A 25,888-nucleotide genomic window follows, 5' to 3' on the forward strand; every position below is an offset into this window, starting at 1 on the left:
GACACCATCAAGTCAACTTCATGTAACAATTTCATGTAACAATGCACCAGTGCGGGCTTGTTTGATAGGGGGAAATGAAATGAAGTTAGCGTATGCGGAGAGTTTACGCTGAGCCTTGGTAGTCCAAGAAGCTCCGCATCAGAAAGGAACCGACATTTCCTTATGCCTCCTGTCTTTGTCACAGGTCGCAATTATGGAAAGAAAAATTGTTTGAAAGAAAATCCACGTTTCGTCCATGGAGGTCTCGAGTGTCAAGATTGGTAACAAATAGCTGATAGTACATCCCGATGGCCTGCAAACATTCTTTCTGCAGTGGCTTTGGCTCATCAACTGGACTGTGCACACCTGCTTGTCGTCTGAGTCAGGATTAGAACCCAGGTCCTTCTTACTCCCAGATGAGAGAGCAGCAATGTCCAGGGGTGCACATCCCAGGAAAGGTGGGGAACAGTACATCCAACCTATTTAATGCTCTTTTCTGGGGAAGAATTCAGAGTTCAAATGGGGGTAGCTATTAATTTTTTTTTCTTCATGGTGTCTATTAAGCACCAAGCACTGTACTAAACACTGGGGTGGAGATCATCAGGCTGGGCTCAGTTCCTGTCCCACATGGGGCACACAGTCTAAGCAGGTGGGAGTATTCATTCATTCATTCAATAGTATTTATTGAGCGCTTACTATGTGCAGAGCACTGTACTAAGCGCTTGGGATGAACAAGTCGGCAACAGATAGAGACAGTCCCTGCCGTTTGACGGGCTTACGGTCTAATCGGGGGAGACGGACAGACGAGAACAATGGCAATAAATAGAGTCGAGGGGAAGAACATCTCGTAAAAACAATGGCAACTAAATAGAATCGAGGCGATGTACAATTCATTAACAAAATAAATAGGGTAACGAAAATATATACAGTCGAGCGGAGGAGTACGGTGCTGTGGGGATGGGAAGGGAGAGGTGGAGGAGCAGAGGGAAAAAGAGGGTTTAGCTGCGGAGAGGTAAAGGGGGGATGGCAGAGGGAGTAGAGGGAGAAGAGGAGCTCAGTCTGGGAACGCCTCTTGGAGGAGGTGAGTTTTAAGTAGGGTTTTGAAGAGGGAAAGAGAATCAGTTTAAGGACTGATACATACATTAAGGACTGTATGCAGTCAAACTATCATTTTCTGTCAGAAAAACAAAGCTAATTATTTGCATTTTTTCCTCTGGCCGCTGGAATGCTGAAGGGATAATCTCAAAGGATCATCAGGACAGGAGCAAGTATTTTGTGAGTCTTTTAGGAGGTAAATCAGCACTTTTGCTGTACAGTGGTACAACTCATTCTGTGTTAACTTCATCATCAGTATCTCGTGAGCACTTAGAGTGGACAGGACACTGTTCCTTACACTTGGGAACAAACAGTAGCAGTAGGATTTAATCCCTATTTTACAGATGAGGAACCTGAGGCACAGAGCAGTGGGGTGACTTGCCCAAGGACCCACAGCAGGTAAGTAGCAGAGCTGGGATCAGACCCCAGATCTTCCGACCCCCAGGCTTCTGCTCCTTCCACCAGGCTACACTCCTACCCGTACTGCTTTGTTAAACATAAAAGACCATTAATTTATCATCATTTTATTGACTTCTTCTACCTCTAATTTCCTTTTCCAGAGTAGTAAGTGGTCTCTTAGGAACATGCTATCTAGAGTCTCTCTCTGCATTTTATAGCTTGTGTTCCAAGCCATCAAGGAACCTTAGGACTATTTGGGCAAAGAGCACTGCTGTTCCTTTTCTGAGTTTTAGATAAACCCATTAGACAGTGAGAAATGTCCACAGAGACCCCCTCTCCACGGAGGGGAGAGGGCGAGATATCGATGAGGGAGGAATATCCGATAGATGAGTTCTACCTAGCCAGCTCTTTAAGACCCTCTCTCCCTACCCCGTGCATCTGGTTGTAACTGACCGTTTGAAAGAAAACCAATTCTAGACCGGCTTTTCATCTCACCAACTGTCCAAGACGGGTCCAATTCTAGTGCAAAACGGCAAATTCGGATCTGGACCATCCCGTACTGGGAGAAGCCAAGAGAGGGTCAGATAATAATAATAATAATAATGTTGGTATTTGTTATGTGCAGAGCACTGTCCTAAGCGCTGGGGGAGATACCGGGTCATCGGGTTGTCCCGCGTGAGGCTCACAGTTAATCCCCATTTTACAGATGAGGTAACTGAGGCACAGAGAAGTGAAGTGACTTGCCCACGGTCACACAGCTGACAAGTGGCAGAGCCGGTATTCGAACCCATGACCTCTGACTCCCAAGCCCGGGCTCTTTCCACTGAGCCACGCTGCAGATTGCTACTGACAGTTGCCCTGTTCATCTAGACTAGCCCTAAGCCATCTCCGGTCCCTTGATGAATTCATCTGAGGGGCCCCTCATCATCCACACCATCATCAACAGCATTTGAGCTCCTACTGGATGCAGAGAACTGTGCTAGGCTCTTGGGAATAAACGATAACTATAAAAGACAGCCCCTGCCTCTAAAGGGCTTGCAGTCTAGTGAGTGTTCATGTTGTTCTTTGCGGGTCCAGTAGAGACCACAGAGCAATCTGATTTCCTAATGGTCCTCAGAGCCGGAATAATAATAATAACTCTGGTACTTGTTAAGCTCTTACCGTGTGCCAGGCACTGTACCAAGCACTGGGGTGGATACAAGTTTGTCAGGTTAGACACTGTCCCACATGGGGCTTGCCGTCTCATCCTCATTTTGCCGATGAGGTAACTAAGGCGCAGAGGAATTAAGTAACTTGCCCAAGGTCACACGGCAGAGGCAAGATTTAAATCCAGATCCTTCTAACTCCCAGGGCCACGGTCTATCCACTAGGCCACAATTTTGGTCACCCTAGGATTGTTGTCAAAAGGAACAGACTCCTCCCCCCACCCAGGGAATTTTCCATTCCCCCCACTATCCAGGATGGTAGTGCTGGAGAGCATTAGGGTGACTTGGTGCCAGCAGGCCTATCTTGCCAGGAAATTGCATCCCAGTGAATGCTTCTTGAATGGCTCACTGCCACGCATGACTGACAACTGCTGCTGATGGGTAAGTGGCTGATTCCCTTGCTGTGGTGATTTGATAGACCGCTGGTTCCTATAACACACTCTAGGACTAGAAAAAAATCTATGGAGAGAAATGGGGTTTCATAACGACCCAAAGAAGAGCCCCTGGTCATCACCCTAATCTTTCGAGTCTTAAGCAAGACCCCCCAAGAGGTGAACCTGAGTTTCTCACTGTAAGCTCTCTGTGGGCCGTGAATGTGTCTTATTGTATTGTTATAGGGCACTCTCCCATTAAGAACAGCGCTCTGCACACCGTAAGCGCTCAGTAAATACAACTGACTGACAGTAGTGACCTCCTCTATGGAATTTACCCTCCAAGTCAGTATCTTCAGCTTCGAGAGCTGGGCCCAGGGCTCAGAACAGTCCTAATAATCATGATGATGTTGGTTAACCACCATGCACTGTGCTAAGCACTGGAGTAGATATGAGGCAGTCGGATCAGACACGGTACCCACCCCACATGAACCTCACTGTCTAAGAGAGAGGGAAAACCGGTACCGTATCTCCATTTAACAGATGAAGAAAATGAGGCGCAGAGAATTTAAGTGATTCGCCCAAGGTCACACAGCAGGCAAGTGGCGGATCCAGGACTGGAAACCGGAATTCCTAACTCCCGGGCTAGTGCTCTCTCCACTAGTCAACACCGCTTTCCAGACCTGCTAGGTAATTGAAGAGGTGTATGGTGGGGGGGAGCGGTTTGAGGGGTGCAGGGAGTGACCGTTGTTGCCGGCACTGTTTTTCTTCTGTTTATGGACACACTGGTTTCAAAACGTCTCTAGGGACCCTGAAAGTCTAGCTGCAGTGGCAGGGAGACTCCTTAAACATCCAGGGGGAGGAAATGCCCAGGCAAAGTCCCAAAAGGCAGAGGAAAGAAAGATTTGATGATGAATCACCCAACATAAAACCACTAAATTAATTCATTGACAAAGTGCCATCGTTCAAATCCGAACCAACTCATCGAGAGTCAACCCCAGAGTCAGTGCTCGGAAACCAACCAACTCTTCCCTCGGTCGTGACACCTACTCCTGACGGAGAATTTGTCTTTTTCTACTTCCGTTCATCATCTGTCCTTCACCCCGTCTTCTTCCTCTGCTTTTTTTCCTACTTAAAATTCTTCTCTTTCTGGGACTACTCTCACTGCTCCCACTAATTCTGATGCCCTTTCAATCTCTTTCTCCCTTTCCCAACCTCTCATATCATCAGCTTGGAATCTCGAAGCCACTTCACCTGACACCAAGTCGGAGGGAGTAGCCATGTTTCAGGAGCTCTTGGAATTTTTGTTTCATGGTTCTTAAGATGAACTAATTCTAAAATGGGTTCGGGGCATAAGTATCCACAAAGATTCATCTGGTGAGCACAGTTGTTGAACGGGTCTGGCTTCTAACATTTGGGTTGCCCCATGCAGCTAAGGGACAAAAAGATGAAATTTTCTCCAAAAAAAGACCATTTTCAAAAAGATGCCCATAAAGAATGAGCAGGTCTCAACGTCTGCAAAAGCAGATTGTGATTAAGCATGTTTAGTGCATAGAAAGCAGAAAAAAGCATGGATTTCTAAGAACGGAAAGTCAATTTGGACCTGTTGGAAGACCCAGATGATTAAGGGGTAGGGTTTTGGGGGGAGGGTGGGGAGGGAGGGGGAAGTGCAGAGGAGACAGTGAATAACTGCTCCAGTCACAGGACAGAAATGAAGAAGAATGAAACAGAATGGATTAAGCAGAATGTCATTTTGAAGCTAATAGGTTCTAAAGATCTATTCCCCCTCATATCTCTGTGCTGTTTTTCTGTCCCACACACTGTACTTCCTCTGTTTTTCTCATAGGGTTTCCAGAGGTGACAGCTGACCAACTCCAATACAAACCAAAAGTCATAGGATATTATGAGGTAGTCTATCTTATCCTTTTGCTTCATATTCAACTCTAAATATTCATGGTTTGATGCACTATGCTAGGTTTTAATTGTTTCCCCAAAATGCGCCCTTTAAGAAAATATTGGGCTTAAAGTGATATCTTGACAAGTTACATGCCTTCATCTACACTAAAAGGGATCGATGAGGGTAAAGTTTAAAATAATTTTTAAAAAATGAGTTTACGATCCATTTTTGGTGTTCGGACGTAAAGTCTGACAGAAAAAGCGTACGCACAGATAATGAATCTGCAACATTTACTAAACTGCATCTTGGGTTTAGGACCAGAAAAAAAAAACGATACAGAAATAAAGGTAATCTTTGGATGCAAATTCTTTTTTCACAAACTCCGAATTGCATTAAACTCTATTTGTGAAAAAGAAATTAAACAGTGACAGATTCTGGGCAGAATGCAAACAAATGTTCGAGGCACGGAGAGTTCAGAATCTCAGCGGGAGTAATCAGTGGTGTTCGGCCCAGAGAGGTGTCTATGCGGGCAACCATATTCAGAATTAAACGAGTGTTCCAGCCAAGTTAAATGCTTTTTAGGGGGACTTGAGAATGAAGTTCTAGTGGTAAAGCGTCGACTGGAAGCTCCTAGTGGGCAGGGATCACATCTACCAACACTGTTGTACTGTACTTTCCTAAGGGCTTAGTACAGTGCTCTATATACAGTCTTGTCTTTTGCCGTCGAGTCGTTTCCGACCCAGAGCGACACCAGGGACACATCTCTCCCAGAATGACCCGCTCTCCATCTGCAATCATTCTGGTAGTGTATCCAAAGAGTGTCCTTGGTAAAAATATAGGAGTGGTTTACCACTGCCGTCTTCCACGCAGTAAACTCGAGTCTCCACCCTCGACTCTCTCCCACGCCGCTGCTGCCCAGCACGGGTGAGTTTTGACTTGTAGCAGATTGCCTTCCCCTCGCTAGCCACCGCCCAAGCTAAGAATGGAATGGATATGCCTCTGCTTGACTCTTCCTCCCACAGCCGAGACCGGTAGGGTACTGGAAACTCTCCAGGTGTGACCCTGAGAGGGGCTAGATACCGTAGGCACTCCAATCAATCGACTTTATTTGTTGAGCACTTTTGCAGAGCACTGAACTAAGCACCTGGGAGAGTACACTACAGAATTGGTAGACCTAGTCCCCGTCCACAGAGAGCTTACAGTGTAGACAGTAGATACTATCAGATTAGGCCATCGATTAGACGCTATTCCTCCACTCTCAGTAGGCATCCAGAAGTGCTGTAAATCAGTTCATTCAGTGATTTTCCACGGGGGTTGTACTTGCGAAACTCTGCCTGCAGATAGAATGCTCCCACTGAATATTTTCGAACCTGCCGAAGAATACCACGCAGGTACAATCTAGGCATTCTGGGCTGGAAGCCAGACAGGAAATCTCGCTGACAGCAAGTGGCAAGTTTTGGGCTCTCAACATGTGACAGGGCCTTCCCTTACCTCGAGAATAGGGAGCTGAGGAAAGAAAGTCACCTGCTACGACTTCGGCAGGCGAAATGGCACCGGGTCTCCGATTTAAGGGGTGGGATCTAGCTCATATCAACCACAACGAGTGAGACGTGTTACAAGAGCCTCTAGCCGTAATAGTTGGAGGACATGAAAAATCCCACCTGACCTCTGAACCATACAGGGTGTGATTTAACATTCCACCAATACTGACAACACGATTACTTGTGTAACCATTTCCCTGGGATGACAACTAACCTCCACCTTTTTAAGAAGTAATAACGGTCCCCTTTTGATAAAAACCTTCAGTTCTGATATGAAATAAAACTTCAACAAGTGATAAAAAAGTGACTTATAGAGATTACAACAGTAAATACTTTATTTTAAAGAAAGAGAATAAAATGGGCCACTGCCTATTTATATACCACCAGTGAAATTATACTATCCACATTTAATGCTCTGAAAAGTTTGATAGTATATGTCCCTTACCGGGACCTGGTACTAAAAAACTCAGCCATTCATTCATACTCTTACCCTTCTCAATTCATTGAAAATCACTTCAAGCAAAAATCATTTGAAAGAAATTACCTCTGTGTATTACACCATGAACAGTGAAAAATGTCCCACATGAGCCTCTCCAGCCCCAGAGCAATAAAATTTTTGCTGAAGTGCACGATGCAATAACTCAGGAAGAAGAAGTCCCCATGACAACAAGAAGGAAGAGAAAATGAGTGAAAAGCAGAAGATTCAAGCTTCTCACAATACAGGGTGTCACTAATTTGTGCTTGGAAATTTGTCTTTGACATCAAAACCTTTCGTAAGTAACTTCTCTTTACATTTGTCGCTTAAGTGGAACTGCCAAACCGGAACTCACAAAGAGTCCACGTGGCAAAGGGAGATTAAACCATCCATGTAAAACTTGTGCCACTAGTCATTTTACCACATTTAATGTCTTGATATTTTCCCAGCTAGGAAACATGAAAATGTGATAGTGTTTATACTACGACTTGTATTTCAGGGATCATTTTGGTTTTTTTGGTGGCATTTGTTAAGCCCTTAGTACTTGCTAGGTACTGTACCAAGCACTGAAGTAGATACGAGCTAATGAGGTTGGACACAGTCCATGTCCCACACGGGGCTCACTGTTCTAATCCCCATTTTACAGATGAGGTAACTGAGGTGCGGAGAAGTTAAGTGATTTAACCACAATCACACAGCTGCCAAGTGGCAGAGTCAGGAATAGAACCCAAGTCCTTCCGACTCCCAGGCTCACGCATGATTCATATCGATGGGCCCAGAAAAGTCAAGTGGCAAATCAAAAAGTTGGGGGTTTTTTTAGGACTTTAATTAGCTATTAGAATACTCTTGGAATGGACAGTTCCAGGTTGTATTTAATATTCAACAAGAAAATGCTGAGTTATAAGTAATGAAATCAAACAATCCTCAAATAAGCCAAATTCTCTCTACTTTCAAGCTATTCCCTGGGAAGAAACAAAATATTTTAGGAATAATTCTTTCATTTTATTAGAGGATCGTTTAGGGAACCACTGCTTCTGGGCTTCAAGTGATACTGGAAATGGAATGAACTAATTTAACTTCCAAAAGGGCCTAACTCCATCCTCTTCCTGGATCTTCCACTCCTTTGCTCCCCTCTCTCTGGAGGGGACAATACTACCCCAGCAGCTGGCTGCTGCACACTCAAAGAATTTGGCTCAGGTCTAGACTGTGAGCTCCTGGAGGACAGGAATTATAGGTCTTTGCTTCTGTAGTACCCTCCTAAGCAATTGGTACAAGGCTTCCCACTCAGTTAATCCCACCGTTGAGGATAATTTAGCCCCAAGTATGCTTGTTGTGAAAATGCAAGAGCTGGTCCCTCTTCTGCCTTGCATTGAGGGATGAATACAGGCAGTGTGACTTGAGGGTACTTCCCTCCAGGAGGGTCACCTGGAATGGGGGGGACTGCCTCCCCCCCCAAAGTTGCCATGCTCAGCCCCATCTGAGGAGCAGGGGGCCGGATACAATCCTGCCTCCATCAGTGCCCCTTCTCAACTCCACTTTCAATCATCACCATCATCATAGTAACTATGTTACTGGTTAAGTGCTTACTATGTGCCAATCACTGTTCGAAGCGCCGTTCTGAGTGGACACAGTGCCTGTTCCACAGGGGGCTCACGCTCTTAATCCCCATTTTACAGACGAGGTCATTGAGGCTGAGAGAAATGAAGAGACTTGCCCAAGATCACACAGCAAACATGAGGCAGAGACAGGATGAGAATCCAGGTCCTTCTGACTCCCGCGCCCGTGCTCTAGCCACTAGGCCATGCTGCGTCTCTCAATAAAAGCGTGGCTCCCTTCTAGTGAAGCTTTTGTAAGGAATGATAGACCAAGAGGTAAAAGAGAGCCAGGCACCGCAAACGTCAAACATAACAAGAGATGACCGTTCTGCTGGCATGCTACAGTTGAGATTGTGGATTCCGCATTGGCCTTTTCAGTCACAGATACCCTTAGGTGAATTTCACTCATAGCGGGGGCTTCTTTGAACACAGAGAGCAACTAAGCTCGCTGTGGGTAGGGAACGTGGGAACGTGTCTACCAACTCTGTTATATAGTTATATTGTACTCTCCCAAACGCTTAGTGTAGTCTTCTGCACACGGTAAGCGCTCAATAAATCCGATCGATTGAACTACACTATATAGTGGAGCCAGAAAATGCAGGGTCCAAAAGTCCCCAAACCCTTATTAGGGCCGGAATATCATGGGCCACCCCAGGTCTGTCAGGGTTCTGTGACCCGAGAGGCCTCTCCCGCGAGGCAGGCAACAAGGAGAGGAAACGTCCAGCTCAGGCCAGTGATTTCCACTTGGGCGACTGATGGCAAGTTTCCTCCATCTCTCAAAATTGTTCCAAGTCCCCCAAATTTGGTAAACCTGGAACCATTCTTCAGAACAGCACTGAACCTAGGGTCAGAAATAGTGCGTTTGATGTATGGTAGGTACGTTCTGGCTCTTGCTGTGCTGCTTCAGTCGATATTTCATCCGGGTTTCATATGTCCAGCGATACCTGGTGAAAAATGGACCAAAATAACTCAGTAAAGAGCTGCCCTTCGGTTCAAAGACAACACTGCTGACAGTGAGGGTGTATCCGTGGGAATGAGCATCTCCAAGAGAGAATCTGACGCTCGGATTCAGTGGTGCACTTCTTTTTCTGGCCCCTTGCCACTCAGATGAGATCGATCAGACGTCGGCTGTTAAGCGGGGAGAGGCATGTCCTACCGACAGCAGGAAATGCACTCGAGGCGTTACTGTAGTAATGGGGATGGTTTGCGCTGGGTCACCCGCCTTCTCTCACCCGATCCACCTATGCCAAGGCAACACACTTTGGCATAGCGTCTGGTCGGGAGAATGGGTGCGGTTTGCGGTTAGGGTACAGAAGACTTCTCTGACCTCAATGGGTGGAGACACCACTGTGCCACGATCCAATCAGTATGCCATCTCAACCCTTGAAACCCAGAATGATCTAGTAAAGGTCCGGGGAGTCTTTTACTCTTTCTCCTAACAGCCGGAGGCAGTTGTTTCAGCGGGGCAGTGAGGCCTCACCAGACAGTTATTTTTCCCCCCGGGCACCCTGGGAAGGCCCGATCGGCAGCAAATGCTCACCTGGAAACCAGCCCCTAAAAGCCACAGTGCTGAAAATGAAAGACCTCTCTAAAACAGGGTGCATCCAGCACCTGTCTCTGTGAGTCACCCTTCTTCAGTCATACGGCATATCTGGTCATCCCATAGGCCACAAGAGATGCCATCCTTCCTAGCCAAGACTGTTCCCGTTAACACCCAGCACCTCGAGCCAAGGAGCTCGATATGGAAATGGGAGTTACAGATAGTGAAGGGGTGGGATGGAAAAAGTTAAAAACCTGACAAAGATCAAAGCCGGCAAGAAGCTATCCTTACGTGGCCCATCCCTCGACTGTAAAACCTCTATCTTTCACAGGCAGTCACGCCCATGAAGACACCCGTAAAGACGCACAGGCATGCACGCACACAGACATATATGCACTCTAGGCAGTAATCTCCTCCCTCTAGACTGTGAGCTCCTTGTGGGAACCCTATTGCACTGTACTCTCCCAAGTGCTTGGTACGGTGTTCTGCACATTGTAAGTGTTCGATAAATACCACTGATTCCATTTTGCCTCTCTCCACACAGGTGCACAGGATGAAGACGCCACTTCATTTCTAAACCCTTGAAGCATGAGGCAAGTGATTTCGTCTATCCCTCATACTGGCTTGAAATAACCCACAACACAAGGAAAAGACTTTTTTTTTTTTTTAAAGACTACAAAACCTGGAGCAATTCTAATACATCAGCTTCTCTGTGACGAGAAGGGAAAGCTGAGTCACTGGCTTTCAGTAAACGCCAACTCACAGCAGGACCCAGAAAAATCAATACATCTTCCTTAAGTTATCAGAAGTGCTGAGGATCTAGTATAAACGATAAAGATCTTTGCACATAAGTACAGTAGTTACAAGTTATCCACAATATCTCACAGCATTAGAAGAGGTGGATTTATTTCCCCAATAACCTAAAGCTATACGATCAGAGACAATTTTATCGTGCTGCAGAATTTTCTTTTTTTCCAGCACCCCAAGTTATATTTCATAAAGATGCCTGGTCTACGTTCAGGTGACAGAGAGGGCAGTGCCACAATGGTCCCTTCTTCTAAAACCGAATGGGGACCTGAAGGATGTCAGTGGCCTGGAATAGACTTCATTTTGAGGAGAATGGAGGTACCACCAAGCCAACGCCACCAAAATCATCCAAGAGATTCGGGAATTCCATCAACTTTTCTCCCAACTAGAGAAGGAAGTTGCCCCTGGGACCCTGTGTGGTTTCTTCTCAGTGGAAAGAGCACGGGCTTTGGAGTCAGGGCTCATGAGGTCGAATCCCAGCTCTGCCACTTGTCGGCTGTGTGACTGTGGGCGAGTCACTTAACTTCTCTGTGCCTCAGTTCCCTCATCTGTAAAATGGGGATTAAGACTGTGAGCCCCACGTGGGACAACCTGATTCCCCTACGTCTACCCCAGTGCTCAGAACAGTGCTCGGCACATAGTAAGCGCTTAACAAATACCAACATTATTATTTCTTCCTACCTGCGACCTTTGGAACCGTGACTGAACCGGGGCCCCGCGGGAGGGAACATGCACTACTGGTTGGCGGATGAGGGGCGATCGCTGGGTGGATCTTTTCCATTTCCGGTTTCTACAGAACTGTCTTACAGCATTAACCATCTCCTCATCTCCATCACTCTGTAGGGAGCGCCTGCATTTTGCGGATGACTCTGCGAGCAGTGGGACGGATTCTCCTCCGAAGTCTTGAAAACGCCTCTCAGCATTCCGATGGGAATAGATTTTGCATTCCGTGAACGGTATTGGTTTCCTCGCAATCCGGTTTACCGCATGCCCTTTTCCAACCAACGGCCAAGCCGACCCACAGCGGGGCCCAAGACGGAAGGCTCAACAACATATTTCTAGAGTGCACGTACAAAGTGTCCACGCCCACCTGACAGGGCCAAAATCTTCACTAAAGGAGAAACAAAAGACAGCGGTGAACAGAGCTGACAGTACAGCGAGTGAAATCTCAACCCCAGGCTGGAACCTTTTAGCTTTAATAGTAAATGACTCAATAGTCAACATTTGTTGAATAATAGTAGTAATAGGACTACTATCCTTAACAACCAGTGGGGTCTAGTGGATAGAGAAGTAGCGCAGCTTAGTGGAAAGAGCACGGGCTAGGAGTCAGAGGATGTGGCTTCTAGTCCCGACTCGGCCACTTGCCTGCTGGGTGACCCGGGGCAAGCCAGTTGACTCCTCTCTGCCTCAGTTACCTCATCTGTAACATGGGGATTCAGAATGTGAGCCCCACGTGGGACAACCCAATTACCCTGTATCTACGCCAGTGCTTAGAACAGTGCCCGGCACATAGTAAGTGCTTAACAAATACCATCATTAGTAGCGGCAGTACTTACTGAGCGCGTACTATGTGCAGTGCAGAGCACTGTACTAAGCACTAGGAAGGACTGTCTAAGTGGGAATCTGCTAAGGACCCTGTCCTCGTAAGGGCCAACAATCTAGGACTCAAGGACTGGAGTCTGCCACCTAAGGAGCGGTGAAATACTCAATCTAATCATTCTTAATTTTTATTTGGGAACCAGAATGACGTCTGTAGCTCGGATGAATGGGAAGATTACTCTGAGGCTGAAAAAGATCCATTCAACCGTATGATAGTCAAAATTGATGTGTGGGTAGGTAGGTTAGAAAAGCAGACAAAAATGACAGATGAATATAGAGGAGCTTGTTAGGCCACAGAAAATCAGGGATTACATCAGTCTCTTTACCAAGGCAATAGTTGGTGAACTTTCAGAGGACGGTCATTCCTTGACAGTTCTTCCTCGAGGCGGCGGTTGTGTGGGGACAGTCTCTGCGTTCGGGAGGCTTATACCGGTCACGGGAGGGCGTAACGATGGGGAACAGGCCAGTAGAGGAGAGAAAAGGGCCAGGATGCTCTTTCGGAGGAAACCCTCCTCTTCATCCCTCCCTGAACAAAGACAACCCGAACAAGTGGAAAGGTAATAATAATAATAATGTTGGTATCTGGTTCAGCGCTTACTATGTGCCGAGCACTGTTCTAAGCGCTGGGGTAGACACAGGGGAATCAGGTTGTCCCACGTGGGGCTCACAGTCTTAGTCCCCATTTTACAGATGGGAGAACTAAGGCACAGAGAAGTGAGTACCGCAACAGGCACCAATCCACGAGGATGAGGTGGGACAAACCAGGGTGGCACCCTCCACTGTTAAAAATAGATCTCAAGGAATCTCACACGTGCTAGGAACCTCCCTGTCTGATGGATGAATGTGCCACAAATCGCATGCTTTCTGTGCGACGGCGGAAGCATCGCTGTGGAAGGCAGTTTTCACCAGGTGGAGGTGAGTTCGTAGATGTTCTGGGGTCTTCATGCACTAGAGAGCATTCTCAAGCTGAGCCAACTCAGGGGAAAACAAACCCACCTTTGGGGATGCTTGTTACGTCCGGTCCATACGGACCTCTTCTTGTTTTATAGTAAGGAAAGCTCTCCATCCTCCCCCGGCAAAATTAGAGTGGAATTACAATTTACGAGTGAATATAGTATTTTTTCTTTTCGGTTCGGTGAAACCCGAATCTTCTCTGCTTTTGCCGGGGAATTCGACAACTCGAACCTGAGAATCCAGACGTGAAGTTTCCCTGGACAGCTTTGTAAACTCGGCTCCAGGTTTTGGAATCCTCCTTTTGGGTGTTACCTTGAACGAACCAACTAAAATGAGAGCCGTGTTGCAGCTCTCTCTTCAGAGACTTCAGGGGCTAACGTGACCCTACCCGTTATTGACACATTTGGGTAATGCGACTCGGGGAACTATTAGTTCCTCCGAAATGAGAGGACCTATTTTATAAAGAATTTCAATGTCGGTACCGTGAACTACTTCGATTAATGAGAGTTTGGTTAGGAAACGTCCCGTTCAATTTCCCACGTTCTGAGTAAGATTGCAAGGAAATAAATGAAACTTGCTTTGGGCTTCGGTCTTTGTATTTTGTCACATTGCTCTTATAGACGCGAAGATGGGGAAACGTCGATAAAGAGCTTACCACCATTTGTAAGATCCGCAGAGTGAAACGGTAATAATGATAATGATAACTGGGGTATTTGTTAAGTGCTCACTCTGTGCCCAGCACTGCACCAAGCTCTGGGATAGATACAAGGTAACTGGATCGGCTACAGTCCCTGTCCCGCATCGGGCTCACAGTCTTAATCCCCATTTTACACATGATTTACCTAAGGCACAGAGAAGTGAAGTAACTGGCCCAAAGTCCCACAGCTTACCAGTGGCAGAGCAGGGATTAGCCCTAGCGGAACCCGGGTCCTTCTGAGCCCCAGTCCCGTGCTCCATCCACCAGACCAGGCTGAGCAGCCAGTTAGAAATCGCAGATTTCATCCATAACTTTTGTGAAAGACTAGAGTAAGGAATCCACCACCGTTTGAAATCTGTTGGCGAGGAGAGAGAGACAAACTCTTGTCCCGTCTTACGCCATCAAGTCGTCCCGGACGCAGAGCGACACCTCGGACACATCTCTCCCCGTACGACCCACCTCCGTCTGCAATTGTTCCGGCAGTGCGCCCACAGAGTTTTCTCGGTAAAAACACAGACGCGCTTTACCGTTGCCCCCTTCCCCGCAGTTAATTCGAGTCTCGGCCCTCGACTCTCTCCCGTGCCGCTGCCGCCCAGCATAGGCGAGTTTCGACTCGTAGCGGATTGCCTCCCACTCGCTAGCCACTGCCCAAGCTGGGAATGGAACGGATATGCCTCCGCTCGACTCTCCCTCCCGTAATCGAGACCGGTAGAGTACTGGCAGCTCTCCGGGAGTGACCCTGAGAGGGGAAGAACCCTTGTAGTTTTCCACAGAAACATCCCTAATGAACAGACTAAGTCAACGGGGCGATGATACTGACTGACAGAGCCCTTTCATGCATGATGCGAAGCAGCTGTGCAGTCGTGACGTGCACGGAGCAGGAACGCAAGGCCGGACTTTGACACGGACTGAAGTTCAAAGTGGAATCACCTTGAAATCGGGTGTCTGTATCGGTGCCGCTCAACTCATCAGGGAGCTGAGAGAGCGGGCAGACTGCAAGGAGGGAAGTGCACCGTCGAGCTCTAATCCTCTGAGTTTAGTGAAAACCGCTTTATAAAATCAGATACCCGGGTCCTTGTGCCCTTTGAATTTAAAGGTAACGATAGTGACGAGGCCGTTTCTGGAGCCAGTCTTCCCACGGTCCACGGGACCTCCGTGGAAGGTGTTAATCGAGTAGTGAGGTTGGCTCGAATCATAAACATCCTAGCTCGTTTGCCCATTACTGGTTGGCTGGGAGGGGTCCAGAATAGAGTTGTGAGCAGAGCTGAATGAGCAACACGCAGAGCATCACGGATGGAACACCTGATGCCCCTCATATTCACCATTATGTTCTGTTTAAATGGTTGCTTCCTAACTGAAAGATCTCAAAACCTTTAGGCGAAGAGCTCAGAAAAGACATCTATCTGCTCAGTCTGCAGCAGCGAGCCAGATTTGGGGGGGGGGGGGGAGAAATCCATCCTGAAAAATAACCCGATGAGCCACGTTATATCAGAATATTTAAGAACATTAAATGTAGTTTTTTAAAAAAAAAAAATCTACTGGTCTATTCCCATATGAAATGTGTCATAACTTAAAACATCTTTTTAAAAAAGTAAATCACATTAGCAACGTTAGAGAAAAGCGGCAAACAAGATTAGAGGCAACGAATGATGTGGGAACATCAGTACTGAGTCTGTTAGTTGGAAACCGGAATAAATGAGCTCATCTAACAGCCAGTGCTATAGGTTTCAGCCCATTCTTTCCCAACTTCTATTTGTTATCATCTGAGGAAAAAAACCAGACTTGACAGAACAGGTAAAGGAAGTAAAATGTTATGACATAGCACCCAAAATACTTAATATACAATTAACCTGAGGATGTCTACTTAGGTGAATAGCCTTCTAAGTTTTCATAAAAGGATAAGCGCTCTAGGTATCAAAGCCACCCGCACACCTCAGACAGCCTAATGTAATGTTTTGAGTGCTGGGCCACGAAAGAGGCGCTGTATTTTCAACACCGGGTTCACCCTAAGTCTTTCCGTCCTTAGTTTCTCTGGTTTTAGAACGGTGAAGATTCTAAAGCTGTCTGTCACTCTACCCGCTCCCGCTCTGATGACCTTGAAAGTATGGGTACGAGGTTTGGAGCACGGGGATGGATCCCATAGACTGTAAGCTCGTTGGGGGCAGGGAAATACGTCGACTAACTCTGCTCTATCGTATTCTCCCCAAGACACAGTAAGCGCTCAGTAAATATAATCGATCGATCGGACGGCTCTTTGAAGATAGAAACAATAATGATAATAACGGTAGCGTCGAGCATGGCACTACGTGCCAAGCATCAAGAGTACTTAGCACCGGAGTAGATAAGAGGTACGAATGGAAGATTCTGATATTTAAGAAAATAAGAAAAGGACAAGTGCAGTCGCTCCCTTGTTTCAGGGGACTCAACTCACCCTCTCTAAGCTCACTGTGGGCAGGGGATGTGTCTAGCACCTCTGTTACACTGTAATGATAATAATACAATAGTACAATAATAATAATGTCGGTATTTGTTCAGCACTTACTATGTGCAGAGCACTGTTCTAAGCGCTGGGGTAGACACAGGGGAATCAGGTTGTCCCACGTGGGGCTCGCAGTCTCCATCCCCATTTTACAGATGAGGGAACTGAGGCACAGAGAAGCCGTACTCTCCCCAGCGCTTCGTACAGTGCTCTGCACACAGTAAGTTCTCAATAAATACGATGGACCGATCCCCGCCGGCACCAGGAAGACACGCGTCCCCTTAAATTCCTTATTGGCCGATATTCGAGAGAAACAATAGGAAAACCGGAAAGCTCCTTCCGGGTCACTGTCCGGGCAGGCGCCTTAACAGGAGGGTTTGCAGGAAACTCATTTTGCTGCTTCCCCACACTGAGCCCCCAAAACATCATCGTCCGGGGGTTTCACTCCATCGCTCTTCATGAAAGTGTTTAGTACAGCGCCCCGCACACAGTAAGAGCTCAATCAATATGAATGAAAGAAAGACAGAAAGACAGAAAGACAGAAAGACAGAAAGACAGAAAGACAGAAAGACAGAAAGACAGAAAGACAGAAAGAAAGAAAGAAAGAAAGAAAGAAAGAAAGAAAGAAAGAAAGAAAGAAAGAAAGAACAAATGGTAACCGCACCAAGCCAAAAGGACCGCACAGTACCAAGGAAAGAAATCAAAGTATCAGAACGGTGTTTTCGGTAGCCCCAACTATAACGCTCCTGCAGATCTGCGGATGCCTTTCGCTCCGGGAAATCGGCAGTGATAACGCCTTTCCCCTTTTCTCACAGCACTGATTTAAGAGGAAATATGAAAACCCAGCTGCCTGTCAGAATCAGTCCATTTTCACCGAATGACTCCAATCCTCTCTACGGTTCTTCCTAGAGTTTCTTTTATCGTGTTTCTAAACTCGATCCTCAATTCAAAACCATCTCTTTGGCAACTTGATTTTAAACAATCACCATTTTATTTTCACTCACATCCTCACATGTGAAGCACCCGCTTCCTTTTCAGTGCCGCTAGCCAAAACCTAAACCAAACACGCTCATTAGAGATGACCTTTTTCGCCTCCAACCCCTCCGAAAAACCAGTCGCCAAACTATCCCTAAGGATGCTCAGTAGTGAGATACGTATCGCGACGCGCTGTATTCGGCTAAACACTGCTTCCAAACTTTCTAAAGTCCTCCACTGCCAGATACGAAGCTTTAAACGGCAGCCGGATTAAACGAGCAGCAGACTTTGGGTCGAAAAACCGGACACACCAACCAGTCCCCCCCCGCCCCACCAAAAAATCCACACCCATGTAACTCCCGACCACTCAATTCTGGCAGTTTGACGATTGAACGTTCTGGCCGACGTCCAGTTCACCATCCTGACGAACGTCTTTTTGACGATAATCGCATAACGGAAACCAGGGCTCGCAACATCGTAGGCGCCGATTTTCCAGTTAAATCAGGGGTTCGCCGTTGCCTCTTTGAACGGAGAAGGGATGCGATCAGTTCTCTCCATCAAAACGGCCAAGGCGTTAAAAGCCACGCTCGCGCGTAAAACGCGCGTACAAGAACGCTTCACTTAGGAGCTTTCAACGGGCGGACCGGTGAATTTCAACGTACGCTTCACCGGACTGTTTCGGTTTCTGTTTTCTCAAAGAGAAACTCTCCGAGCAGCTCACCTGAACGTGGGAGGCACGCGGGACCCGCGTCGATCGGAAGGCGAAGGGCATCCCGTCAAGAGAGAATCCCCATCTATCTACTTGTCGACTCTTCCAAATATCGGCGCCACCTTAACTCGCGGGTCCGGGCTCCGTAACTAACGGTCGAATCGCCCGACTCGGGAACAGCTCGTCGCGCCTGCTATTTCGCGACGAGATGCGGCGGGGAAGGGCAATACCCTCGGCGCAGTCTCGGCCCCCCGCGACCGATCGATCGGGCAGCGGGATTCACCGAGCGCCTACCGGGCGCGGGACACCATTCCGGGCACTCGGGAGAGCGCATCCCAAAGGAATCGACGGACGCGTTCCCCGTCCCGTAACGGGCTCGGAGTCGAGAGGGGGAGACCCACGCTAATCCGGGCGAGGCGATCTCCCAAGACGCGTACTGTGCAATTCAGACACGCGCCCGTAAGCGCCGTCGGGGTCGGGGCGAACATCACCCGTCCACGGGCCACGGGTCCTCCGCCGTGGATCGTTTCAAAAGGCATCCCTGGCGAAACGAAAAGGGGGAGCCCGGGGAATTCATTCACCGAGGGGCCCGGCACTTAAACCCGACCGGCTCCCCTCGTCCCCGGGGGCAACGGCACCGCCACGGACGGGACGCGATCTACGCGAACGTTCGCGGGATCCGGGCTCCTCCGCTGTAAGAGGAAGGAAGGTCCGCGGTGCCGGGAGTCAAAACCCCACGGGTACCCGACCGCCATCCGGACATCGTCGAGGCGGGACGTAGAATAAATAAATCGTTCAGAAGAAGGAGGGAGGGGGGAGAGTCCCGGATCCGCGGGTTCTCCAAGCGCCTTAGGGGAATGCCCGTCCACAGACCACCTCCTCCCCTCTCCCCCGGGGGCTCCGATCCGAAAGGGCCAGAACCCATCGCATCGTTTCGGCCTTTCGGGTGAATCTGGGGCGATCCGGAACGGTCCGAGGAGAACCGTGGGCCCGGGACTCCGGCCCCGGGGCGGCAGAGGCCGGTCGCCGGGCGCAGACCCCCCCCCCCTTCCCGCTCCCCCCGGCCGGCTCGGACCCCTCCTCGGCGGCGCCCACCCCCCCACCCCCCCCCCCCGCACCACCCCCACCCCGGCCTTTGGGAGAAGCCCCAAGGGGCATCCTTATCTGGCCGCCAGGCAGACCCCTGCCGCGCCCGACCTCCCGCGCTCCGAGGAGCGGCCGCCCGCCCGGCCCGGCCCCCGGGGGGGGGGGGGGGGGCGGCGCGCAGAGACCCTTACCCGGCCCGGGCAGGCGCTTTGGGGCAGCTGGGGGGCTGGGGAGAGGCAGGACAGGGACAGGGGCAGGGCAGGGGCAGGGGCAGGACAGAGGCAGGGGCAGGGCAGGGGCGCGCAAAGTTGGCAGCCGGGTTTGGGAGCGGGACTCTGGTGAGGCTGGCAAGAGCGGGGAGGAAGATGCGGAGGCGGGACGGGACGGGACGGGACGGGACGGGGCGACCTCCCCTAAACCCCATCCTCCGCCGCCACCGCCGGGCGCTCTCCCCGAGGGTCTCTTCCCGGGAGTCTCCCCACGAGGGGCTTTCCCCGGAGGTCTCTCCTCGAGGATCTGTCTCCGAGGGTCTCTTCCGGGGGGGGGGGGGGGTCTCTCTCCTAGGAGGTTTCTCCCCAGTGGGCTGTCCCCGAGGGTATCTCCCCGAAGGCCTCTCCCCGGGGGGGGGGTCTCACTACGAGGGGGTCTCTCCCCGGGGGGGGGGGGGGATCTTTCCCTGAGGGTCTGTCGCCGGGGGTGTCTCCCCGCCCCGAAGCGTCTAGTCCCCGGGGGGTCTCTCCGCGGGGGGTCTCTCCGCGGGGGTCTCTCCCTGGGGAGGGTCTCTCCGCGGAGGGGGGGGGGGTCTCCTCCTGAGGATCCCTCATGCATGCATTCATTCATTCATTCATTCATTCAATAGTACCGGTTGAGCGCTTACTTTGTGCCGAGCACTGTCCTAAGCGTTTGGAATGGACAATTCGGCAACGGAGACCGTCCCTGCCCAACGAGGGGGGCTCACAGTCTCTCTCCGAGGGTCCCTCCCCGAGAGTCCCTCCCCTAGGGTCCCTCCCCGTGGGTCTCTCCCCGGAGGGATCTCTCCCCGAGAGTCTGTCCCGCGGCCCGGCCCGGCCCGGCCCTACCTGTACCAGTCCAGCCCCCGGTCGTAGTTCCTGTCGAAGAAGTGGGGCTCGGTGCCCACGGCCCGCACGTCGGGGTGCACCCGGATGGCCTCCAGCAGCGCCCGGGTGCCCCCCTTCTTCACCCCGACGATCAGCGCCTGCGGCAGCCTCTTCTCCCCGTAGTCGGGCGTGGGGGTCCCGGGGGCCCCGCCCGCCCCGCGGCCCCCCGCCGGCTCCTCGTCCGCGGCGCTGGCCTCCCGCGGCTCCCGGGCGGGCGGGCTCCGGGCGGGCGGGCCCCGGGCGGGCGGGCCCCCGGGCGCCGCCGCGGTCTGGGCGGGGGCCGGCGGGGGCCGGGGGGCCCGGGCCGGCCGGCCGGCCGGGGCGGGGGCCGGGGCGGGGACGGGGGGCCCGGGCCCGGGCCCGGCGGCGGGGGGCTCGCGCAGCGCCAGCGGGACCTGCAGGGAGGTGTAGCAGCCCAGGAGGCTGTAGCACAGGTAGGTGACGGACAGGGACAGGGTGCACATGAAGAGCAGCTTGCGCGCCGGCGGGCCCTTAGCCGACGAGGCCGAGGAGGGGGCGGCGGACGACGACGACGACGACGACGACGACGACGAGGAGGAGGAGGGGGCGGCGGCGGGGACCGAGGCGGAGGAGGGGGCGGCGGCGGCCGACGACGACGACGACGAGGAGGAGGAGGAGGAGGAGGAAGGGGAGGGGGCGGCGGAGAAGGAGCAGGAGCAGGAGGAGGAGGAGGAGGCGGGCGGCGGGGGCGGCGGCGCGGGCCACCGGGCCATCTCGGCTCCCCGTTCGCGGCAGCGGCAGCCCCCGGCGCTGCCCGGACATGGTTTCAGCCGCCGCCCCCTCCTCCTCCTCCTCCTGCTCCTGCTCCTCCGCCGCCGCCGCCGCCGCCCCCTCGTCGTCGTCGTCGTCGTCGTCGTCCTCCTCCTCCTCCTCCTCCTCCTCCTCCTCTCCGGCCGGGCTGCATGCGCCCCGGCCCCGGTTGCCGCCGCCCCCGCCGCCGGCGCTGTCCCGCTGGCCCCGGCGGGGGCCCCGCCGCATGGCCCTCCCGCCCCTCCTCCCGGTCCCCTCCCCCCAGGCCCCGGGGAAGGGTCCGCTCCCTCCCGCCCGCCCGCCGCTCCCGGCTCCCCACCGCCGGACCGGCCCCGACTTCCTTCCCCGCCGCTAACTTTCTCCGCCTGCCCAGCGGAGGGGAGGGAGGGAGGGAGGGAGGGACGAGGGAGGGAGGTAGGGAGGGAAGGGGGCGGGCCGGGAGGAGGGGGCGAGGAGTGGGCAGCAGCTCCCCCCGGCCGGCCCGGGAGGGGCGCGGGAAGGAGCGGGGGGGGGGGAAGAAGGAGGGTGGCCGGGCCGGGGGCCGAGACCCACCGTCCCCCCAAGCCCCCGAGCGAACTGCGCTCTGCCGGGCCGCCTCTCCCCCCTCCTCCTTCCTCTTTCTCCGCACGACGCCCAGATAAGGAACCGACCCGACGGTCCCGTCCTGCCCAGCCCAGCCCAGCCCAGCCGAGTCCAGTTCATCCCATCCCTGGCCGGCCCGGTCCACCCCTGCCCGACCGAGTCCGGTTCGTCCCAGCTCTGCGCCGGCCGACGAGGGAGCGAGGGTCTCCCCGATCCTCTCCTCCCGCGCCTCCCCGGTGGGCCGCCGCCCCTCCGGCCCCCATTTCCGCAGCCCTTTCCCGGTCGGGTGGCCCGGCGAGCCCCCCGGGCGTTTGGGGGAGGGGGAAGGGGCACGCCGGGATTCGGCACGTCTGCTCTCGGGACGGGGAGTGAAGCGACACGGTCCGCCCATCGCCCCCGGGGGAGTTCGAGGCCCCGCACCGCTTCCCCGCCCCGCAGCTCTCGGGTCGGGGGTGGAAAGAGGGCAGGGGGAGGCCGGGAGGGTGGAAGGGGCGGCGCCGGCTCCACGGTTGCCCGTCACCTCGAGGGAGAGGGGCCGGGACGGCCCCTGCCCCCGCGCCCCCAACCCGGGAGGGTCACCCTGCCCGAGGCCGGAGACGTCTCCTCGCCGCCAATTAGCGCCTGGTGAACGGACTCGGTCTTACTACCGTGAGAATTCAGGACGCCAAAGTGTACTTCCGAAGACCACGCCGCATCGGCCTCTCCCGGTTGTCTTTCTTTACTAAGGAAAAAAAACGGAAGTTTAGACACCCGCCTCGACGGCGAGGCCGGAAAATCGCATCCTCTCCCTCGCCTGTCAGGTCAGAGGGGGGAAGAATCGGACTCGACCGAGGACGGGCTGGGATCACGGTGCTTTCTGAGGGCCGAGTTTTGGGGACACGAGGGAGGGGGCGGAGCGAGAGGGTGGGGTTGCGGGATTGTTAAATTCCCCCCCCACACACCCACACCCACCCACACACCTCCCCTCCTCTCCGAGGGAGAAAGATTCCGTCATCCCCGGTCCCTTCGTGCCCGGGTATTCTGTGGGGCCGCCTCCGCCGGGTGTGACGATGCGGTTGCCGTCCCCGGCTTCGTTCGATCGCGTGGTGAGGACGGTTGAAAAAAATATATAAGGCGTCTAAATATTACCCAGATGCCCGATGCCGGGTAAAAGGACGACCACCGAAACACAGATGTCCGTCGGGTTCGGATGAAGAGCGCTGACTCTCCCCGTAGTGAACGAAAGCTCGATGCTGCTCTCAGCTGGACGTGTGTTCTTTCTCTGCGGCTTCGGTTCGGATGAAGATCGTTCTTTCGCGACGTACCTTTTACGGTACAGCGGAGACTCCTGAAACGCAGGGCCCGGTGTCCGCTAAATCGTTTCCCGCACCTGGGGATCCTTTCTCGAGCACCGCGCGGCTGCGTCGGAGCGACGCTCCCGCGTCCCCGCGAGACCGGGGGCCGCGTCGCCCGGGGCTCGCTCCTGGCCTCCCGCCTAGGCTCCGGCAGCAGGGAGGGCCGGGAGCGACGGCGGGACTGTGGACGAAGGAGGGGGAGACCGAGCCACCTCGCGCCGGATGGCGTTCGGCGGGGCGGAGAGGGGGACGCGGAGGCGGGCCGAGCGGGCCCCCCTGCGCGGCGCCCATCGCCTCCGCTTCTGCGACGGCAGAGGGGTGGGCCTGTGAACTCCCTGTATCGTGAAAGGAAGTGAGGTGGAACAGAAGAAATCTGGGTTCATCTTGTTGGACTCTACTCTTGTAGAGTCCAACCCCGCCACGGCACTTGGCGACGGTGAATGCCTTCCCCGCCTTCCCCGGGATGTTCTGATTTTACCCCAGAGGGCGGCATTTGGCACGGACGTCGACGTTTCGTACAAGACCCGGGGTTGTTCTTTGCCGCGTTAGAAAAGTTACCACGCTTTTGCATTTCTGCGCCCAAACATCCAGATCGTTTTGAAACGACCAGGCTAGGTACCTTGGTAGCGGGTGGAACTTCCCATCGGGAACAAGAGACGAGCCTCAGCCCTGAGCCTTAGGGACCGTGACCCTATCCGTTCATCATTCGATCGTATTCAGTGATAGTCATGGCGTCTGTTAAGCGCTTACTACGTGCAAAGCACTGTTCTAAGCGCTGGAGAGGACACAAGGGGATCGAGTGGTCCTACGTGGGGCTCGCGGTCTTAATCCCCATTTGACAGATGAGGTGGCTGAGGCACAGAGAAGTTACGTGACTTGCCCAAAGTCACACAGCTGACTAGCAGCTGAGCCGGTATTTCAACCCATGACCTCTGACTCCCAAGCCCGTGCTCTTTCCACTGAGCCAAAGCGCTTAGTGTGCGCAGAGCACCGTACTAAGCGCTCGGAAAGCACAATGCAGCGATAAAGAGACGATCCCTGCCCACAGTGGGCTAAAAGTCTGGGGCGGGAGGGGGGACAGTGGCGGGGGGGGGGGGGGGAGAAGAGACATCGAAACAAGTAAACAGGCATCAGTATAGACAAAGAGAATTATAGAGATTTACACATATATATATATAGATAAATGCCGTGGTGTTGGGTCGGGGGGAGAGCAAAGGGAGGGAGTGGAGGTGACACGGAAGGGAGGGGGAGGAGGAAAAGGGGGCTTAGTCTGGGAAGGCCTCTTGGAGGAGGCAGGCCTTCAGTAAGACTTTGAAGGGGGGGGAAGAGTGATAGGTCGGCAGATTCGAGGAAGGAGGGCATTCGGGTCAGAGGTGGGACGCGGGCCGGGGGTCAGCGGCGAGACAGGTGAGATGGAGGCACCGTGAGAAGGTTGGCGCCGGAGGAGCAGAGTGTGCCGGCTGGGTTACGGAAGGAGAGAAGGAAGGCGAGGTAAGAAGGGCTAAGGGGATGGAGAGCGCTAAAGACAATACCGAGGCGTTTTCGGCTGATACGGAGGTTGGTGGGACCACTAGAGAATTTTGAGGAGGAGGGCGACGTACCCCGAACGTTTCTGTAGAGATGATCCAGGCGGCGGAGTGAAGTACGGACCCAAGTGGGGAGGGGCGGGAGGTCAGAAAGGAGGTTGATGCAGTAATCCGGTCAGGATAGGAAGGGAGACTGCACTGACGGGATAGCGGTTTGGATGGAGAGGAGAGGGCAGATCTTGGCGATGAGGTCTAGGCGAGACCGACGGGATCCGGTGGCAGATTGGATATGTGGGGTGAACGAGAGAGTGGAATCGAGGATGATGCCAAGGTTACGGGTTCGTGAGACCAGAAGGATGGTTGTGCCGTCTACAGCGATGAGAAAGTTTGGGAGAGGACACGGTTTGGGAGGGAAGATCGGGAGCTCTGTCTTGAACGTGTTTGAGTTTGAAGTGGCGGGAGGACATCCGGGTAGAGAGGTCCTGAAGGCAGGAGGAGATGAGAGCCTGGAGGGAGGGAGAGAGAACAGGGAAAGAGAGAGAGATTTGGGTGTCACCCGCATGGAGACGCGGTATCCATTTTAGTGCCGGTGGTTTGGATAACGCCATTTACCCACCTCTTCTCCCGGTCTGTGCATGGAGGGCAGTGGACAAGTAGGCAGGAAGAGGTGTGGCACGTTATAAAGTTCGGACGGAGGTTACCTGCAGTCACTGACTCGGTAGCTGAATAATCCAAATGGCAAACCGATAATCAGTTTGCACTGTAACCCCTTCTTTTAGAGGTACATCGGGGATAGGAAAATGTCTGACTGCTCTGCAGTATTAAAATAGGGTCCTCTCCACCAGTAAAGAGAAAAAAGAATGCAATTAGGTTACTTGAGCTACCTGGATAATGGCCTTATTTTCCCACTTCTTTTAGCGAGCATGGCTTCAGTCTTTCAAGATGTAGTCTTGTTTCTCGACCAGTTCCTTGTCTTCATGCGAACGTGTGTGGGTGAAACACGGGACTGATTCCCTCTGCCTCACTCCTAGAAGTCTGCTGTAAACTGCAAATTTACTTGGGGATTTGTGGTTTCCTGCTTAGAAAGGAGCTCAGTAAATTCTTTATATTAGATAAGCCTTTGCCAAACCGATTGGCAGCGGCAAACGCGCTAT

The 25,888-nt window shown here is 52.5% G+C and overlaps 1 protein-coding gene and 1 non-coding gene across 2 annotated transcripts in view; both read right to left on the bottom strand.

Moving 5' to 3' along the window:
* Positions 1–21,336, bottom strand: part of HS3ST4 (heparan sulfate-glucosamine 3-sulfotransferase 4) — a 262,886-nt gene extending 241,550 nt beyond the window's left edge. Inside the window, exons 1-3 of the mRNA XM_029058210.2 lie at positions 21,225–21,336; positions 21,152–21,187; positions 20,483–21,029 (exon numbers count right to left, since the gene is read on the bottom strand). Of these exons, the coding sequence (XP_028914043.1) occupies positions 20,483–21,029; positions 21,152–21,187; positions 21,225–21,255 (614 nt within the window). The 5' untranslated portion in view covers positions 21,256–21,336. The remainder of the gene's footprint in view (positions 1–20,482; positions 21,030–21,151; positions 21,188–21,224) is intronic.
* LOC114809359 lies at positions 5,881–6,018 on the bottom strand. The gene has a single exon (XR_003757146.1). It is a non-coding gene; the product is annotated as a small nucleolar RNA SNORA7 (small nucleolar RNA).
* Positions 21,337–25,888: the final 4,552 nt, after the last annotated feature.

Source organism: Ornithorhynchus anatinus, chromosome 2 (genome assembly GCF_004115215.2).
Source record: "Ornithorhynchus anatinus isolate Pmale09 chromosome 2, mOrnAna1.pri.v4, whole genome shotgun sequence".
Taxonomy (NCBI): Eukaryota; Metazoa; Chordata; class Mammalia; order Monotremata; family Ornithorhynchidae; genus Ornithorhynchus; species Ornithorhynchus anatinus.